General features: G+C 38.1%; 1 protein-coding gene across 1 annotated transcript in view; it reads left to right on the top strand.

The window, feature by feature from the left end:
* The first annotated feature begins 4,415 nt into the window (after positions 1–4,415).
* Positions 4,416–5,556, top strand: part of LOC128248911 (von Willebrand factor D and EGF domain-containing protein-like) — a 21,196-nt gene continuing 20,055 nt past the window's right edge. The window contains exon 1 of the mRNA XM_052971233.1: positions 4,416–4,615. Coding sequence (XP_052827193.1) covers positions 4,530–4,615 — 86 coding nt within the window. The 5' untranslated portion in view covers positions 4,416–4,529. The remainder of the gene's footprint in view (positions 4,616–5,556) is intronic.

Here is a 5,556-nt window from a genome sequence, read left to right as displayed (position 1 = left end):
TATATATATATATATATGTATATAGATATGTTTGCGTGTCTGGTTTGTCCCCCACCAACATCGCTTGACAACCGATGCAAGTGTGTTTATGTCACCGTCACTTACCGGTTCGGCAAGAGCGACCGATAGAATAAGTACTAGGCTTACAAAGAATAAGTCCTGGGGTCGATTTGCTCGACAAAAGGCGGTGCTCCAGCATGGCCGCAGTGAAATGACTGAAACAAATAAAAGAATAAAATAATTACTATTTAGCCTTAAAATACATTGTACATATTCAAAGAACATTCTTGGTTTAGTGGTACGGAACGTTCTTCTGGTATTCTTTTACTTATTTCAGTCAATTGACGGTGGTTATGCTGGAGCCCCTGGACTCATTTCCTGTAAGCCTGGTGCTTATTCTATCAGTCTCTTCTGCCGAACAGCTAAGTTACGGGAACGTAAGCACATATCGGTTGTCAAGCAATGGTGGTGGGAAGACAAACATAGACACACACACACACACATATATATATGACGAGCTTCTTTCAGTTTCCGTCTACCAAATTTACTCACGAGGCTTTGGTCGGCCTGAAACTATAGTAGAAGACTCTTGAAAGTATAGAGTTGAATTTCGTGTAGTCACCTATTGGCAACTTTTCTCCCCGCCCATTTTGTAGGGAGTATTACCCATTTTTCTGGGCTCTTTTCACAGTTATACCCCGTTCGAAATTTGCATTAGTTTTTGTATATAAAAAAAAAAAGAGGAAGAGAGGCAAGTTTGTTTGTAGTTTGTAGAGAAAACGTTAAACGTGTCTGAAAAAAAACAAACAAAAAAAACATGGTCTTTCCCCACTGACTAAAAGACATGAATAACTATGAAAGAAGGCGAATAAGTACCGGGGGTGGGGGAAATAAGAAAGAACTAATACTCGGTCGTTCTAGAACCCCCAGAATAAAAACATAAACACCTGAAAGACTTTCCCTTTATTCATTACTAAATGTCTTTCCTTCTTCTTCATTATTAAAAGTAACGAAGCAAGAAAAGATCGATCGAATTTCAGTCGAATTGTCATTGTAAATGACTGATGCTTTCCTGTCTCTGTCTCTATTGCTTCACTCCTTTTCTCTACGGTTAAGAGAGTGAAGGTGCGTGGCTCAGTGGTTAGGGGTATTCGGCCTACGAGTATTCGGCTACGATTCCCTATGGCGCGCTGTGTTCTTGAGCAAGGTACTCTACTTCACGTTGCTGCAGTCCACTCAGCTGGCAAAAATGAGCTGTAGCTGTAATTCAAAGGAGCCAGCCTTGTCACATTCTGTGTGAGGCTGAATCTCCCAGAGAACAACCTTATAGTATGCATATCTGAAGAGTACCCAGTCACTTGCGCATTAATTTTACGAGCAGACTGTTCCGTTGATCAGATAAACAGGTACCTCGTGGTCGTAACCGACAGTGCTCTTTTTAAAGAAGAGTGAAAGAAAAGGAAATGTTCCATATCGTAAGCAAAAATGTCATGTGTTTAGTATAAGCAGTGAAAGCTAAGACGAAATGATTGCTATTCCATCGTGTATTCGCCCTCGACTCACGCTCAGTTTGATAACAACAGCCTGCGCATCAGTGTTTATTTGGGTGTCTTGGTCTCGAGATCTGTGAGACCTACAAACGCCGCTGTTAGGACCGGATTAACACCCATAGTGACCCTAATGACTAAAAAGATTTTCCTGTCCTTATATAGGATCTTTTTTCGCTTTCTTCCAACTACTTGAAGGTTTATCTTGCTCCAGTCCACTCAGCTGGCTAAAATGAGTTGTAGCTGTAATTCAAAGAGGCCAGCCTTGTCATATTCTATATGAGGCTGAATCTTCCTGAGAACTACATTAATAGTATGCATGTCTGTGGAGTACTCAGCCACTTGCGAGTTAATTTTATCCTCGTGTGGTAATGAAAAGTGAAAGTGACATCCAATATTTGTTGTAGTTGTCTTTGATCTAACAATGTGTCTACGTATCTATGTTTCAACTTTCTTTCGATCTATGTATCTTCTGTCTCTCACTTTCTTTCTCTCTTACTTCCTCTGTGTCCCTCCTCCCCCCCGCTTTTTATTTAACAATGTATGTATCTATGTATCTATGTATCAACTTTCTTTCGATATATGTATCTACTGTCTCTCTCACCTTCTCTCTTTCTTTCTTCCAGTATCCCTCCTCTCTCCCGCTTTTTATTTAACAATGTATGTATGTATCTATGTATCAACTTTTCTTGCGATGTAATAAACATTTAAAAACACAACGCGAACACCGTCACCACTCACTATCTCCCTTTCTCTCTCACTTCCTCTCTGCCCCACTCTCTCCCGCTTTACCACTCACTTCTTCCAATGAGATAAGTGTGACACACACCACAAGTACGGACGTACAAAAACAACAAGTTGGCGTATTAATATTATTGATTAGCACTAACTTTATTAATTAGATTAATTGCTTTCCGGCTTGTATTGAAGTAATTTACATGTCTGAGATCACATTTGATTTTAATCCACCCACTGAGCTGCTGTAATAGAAATGTAATGTCCTTTACAAAGGAAGATATCGAGTTCAAGACCGACATCAATATTTTGATAGCGACGAGCTGGCAGAATCGTTAGCACGCTGGGCAAACCACTTAGAAGCATTTCGTCCGTTTTTACGTTCTGAGTTCAAATTCTGCCTTTCATCTTTTTCGTGTCGATTAAAATAAGTACCGATTTGAGCAGTGTGGTCGATGTAATCGATTTATCCCCTTCCCTTGAAATTGCTGGCCTTATACCAAAATTTGAAACTAATATTTTGATAGAGGCATGACAATACGGTAGCGGTATCCCTATATGGTAATATATTACTGATTACAACTAGTAAAAAAACTATGTATCTAGAACAGTTAAATATTCTGATAGGGTTAGTTCTATTTCTGTCAAAAGTAATGGATCTCAGTCGGTTTCTACGATGAATAGTCAGTAGTTCGATCAAATGAGCTACTTGCTCATTGAACTAATGTATGAGTAGCCGAATATTCCATGTACAGGTGTAGCCTTAGTCTAATTCTCGGGCAGAGTAAGTGTGACATTGTCTCTGACGAAGTCGGTTCTTTGAATTACATGTACAATCACACCAGAAGGGCTCCCACAAGTTTCTGTCCGCCAAGTCACAAGTCTTGGGTTGACTCAAGAATGTAACACACAGAAATCAAACCCAGGACCTCACGATTGTAAAATAAACTTCTTATGAATGTGTGCGTGCGCGCGCGTGTGTTTGTGAGTGTGTGTAACCAAAACTTCAAACTCGGATACGAACTAGGGAACTAACTGCTAACATTTTCAACAAAGAATGGTTTATGATGTCAGCACAAGGGTAGCAATTTTAAAGGGAAGGAGTAGTCAATACCATTGACCCCGGTACTTGACTAGTTCTATTTTGTCGATACCAAAAGGGCGACAGGTAAAGATTATCTCGTTGGGTTTTAAATTCGGAACATAAAGAGACGGAATATACGCAAAGCATTTTTACCAACGATCTAACGATTCTGTCATCTTGCCGACCCAACTAGTTTATTTTCCCAACGTATATATATTACAAGACATTCTTCCTTCTTCAAGATCCCTTAACTAATGCAACCAGTCGTTGGGGTTCCACTCTAGACACTGTCATAGCCAGCCGTCTTTTGTTTTTGTTAGTAATCAATATTATACGCAACAAGTCGGAGAGCTGGTAGAATCGTTAGCACGACGGGCAAAATGCTTAGCACCATTTTGTCCGTCTTTACGTTCAAATTCCGCCGACTTTGACTTTACCTTTCAACCATTCATGGTCGATAAAATATGTATCAGTTGAGAACTGGGGTCGATGTAATCGACTTACCCACTGGCTTAAGATTGCTGGCCTTGTGCTAAAAATTAAAACCAATTTTATACACAGCAAACTGAAACGAAAAATAATGACCGACTGTAAATATGTTGCTCTTTGCTGCTTAAAAAAATATTATTCATTAAAAGTGATAATTAAATGAAATTTAACTTGCGTAACTCTATCATCGTAGGCGTATACTTCATTGACCAATTAGCTACAACTAATACAAACGTATCTTGGAATGTTTAAGTTTCATTGTTCCATTTTCCTTTGTAATGATTTCTTCTTACGTAAAAGAAAATAAAATAGGGGCAAACAAACAAACCACATTTTGTATTCCCAGGTTTAATAAAACGAAGAAAAATAAATCAATGCCAAAACAAAATTCTTCAAAGCTGTTTTTGAAAATTACATTGATTTACTCCGGACAAATATGAAGACACCTTCACATCTGTATTGGACAAATTGTTTACTTCAGCTGTAATTATCTCTGGAATGTGTTCCTGTCGTAGTATATAAAGCTTTCGATCGTCCTTTCTCGCTGGTTCAAACTCGCTTTCCCAAGTAGCGAGACCAAAGACCCATCTGATTGAAATATTTTTTACAAGAAAATATCAGTTGGAACTTAAGAAGGAACAAAGAAACCAAATTTACAACATTAAACAATCAGGATGGTTCCTAGGGCACCATCACTGTTCTCTGTTTTCTTGCTATTTCTTCTGGGATGTTTCAACCAAACCAACGCCCAGGAAAATAGGTAAAATTTTGATATAATTTGTTTCTTTGCATTGCATTTTTATTAGTATGCATCATGTACATGCACAGATGTAGGAACAAACACCTCTATTTCTCTCACGAATACACCTCATGTATGTATATACACACACACACATATGTATGTAAGTGTATCACATTCTGTGTTGCGCTGAAGCTCCCTCCTTGAGACCTATGTTAAGGATATACATGTCTGTTGAGTGCTCAGCCATTTGCACGTTACTTTCACGAGAAGGATGTTCCGTTGATCGGATCAACTGGAACGCTCGTCGTCGTAACCGACGGAGTGACAGTTATGACTTATTTTACTTATTCCACTGCTGCTACAATGGTCTTTTCTCTCTTCCAAATCATCTCTCTGGATATTCCATTTACTCGAGCTCACTCAACAATCACATCACATCTTTTAACTCATACGGTACCTCACTATCTGTCCGTCCGTCTATCTATCTATCTATCTATCTATCTATCTATCTATCTATCTATCTATCTATCTATCTATCGCAATACATATACTAAATTGGACGCAGTCAAATGACAAACAAGTAAAAGAATATATATATATACACACATACATACATACATATACACATACATACATACATACATACATACATACATACATACACACACATACATACATACATACAAGTGAGTGGACATATGAAAATAATACTCAATACGTTGGGCTGGAATAACGCATTTAATAACAGTTTGACAGAATTTTCGAACATCTGAGGAGGTAGACGTGTCTTACGAAGTAATGTGAGAGCTGAATCAAAGTGCTATAAATATATATGCAAATACGTACGTATGCATATATGCAAATACATATGTATGTATGTATGTATGTATGTATGTATGTATGTATGTATGTATGTATGTATGTATGCATGCATATGTGTGTTTGAATGTATATATATA

This window comes from Octopus bimaculoides, chromosome 10, assembly GCF_001194135.2.
Source record: "Octopus bimaculoides isolate UCB-OBI-ISO-001 chromosome 10, ASM119413v2, whole genome shotgun sequence".
NCBI lineage: Eukaryota > Metazoa > Mollusca > Cephalopoda > Octopoda > Octopodidae > Octopus > Octopus bimaculoides.
Note: the sequence above shows the minus strand (reverse complement) of the source record. Positions and strands in the feature narration are given on the sequence as shown.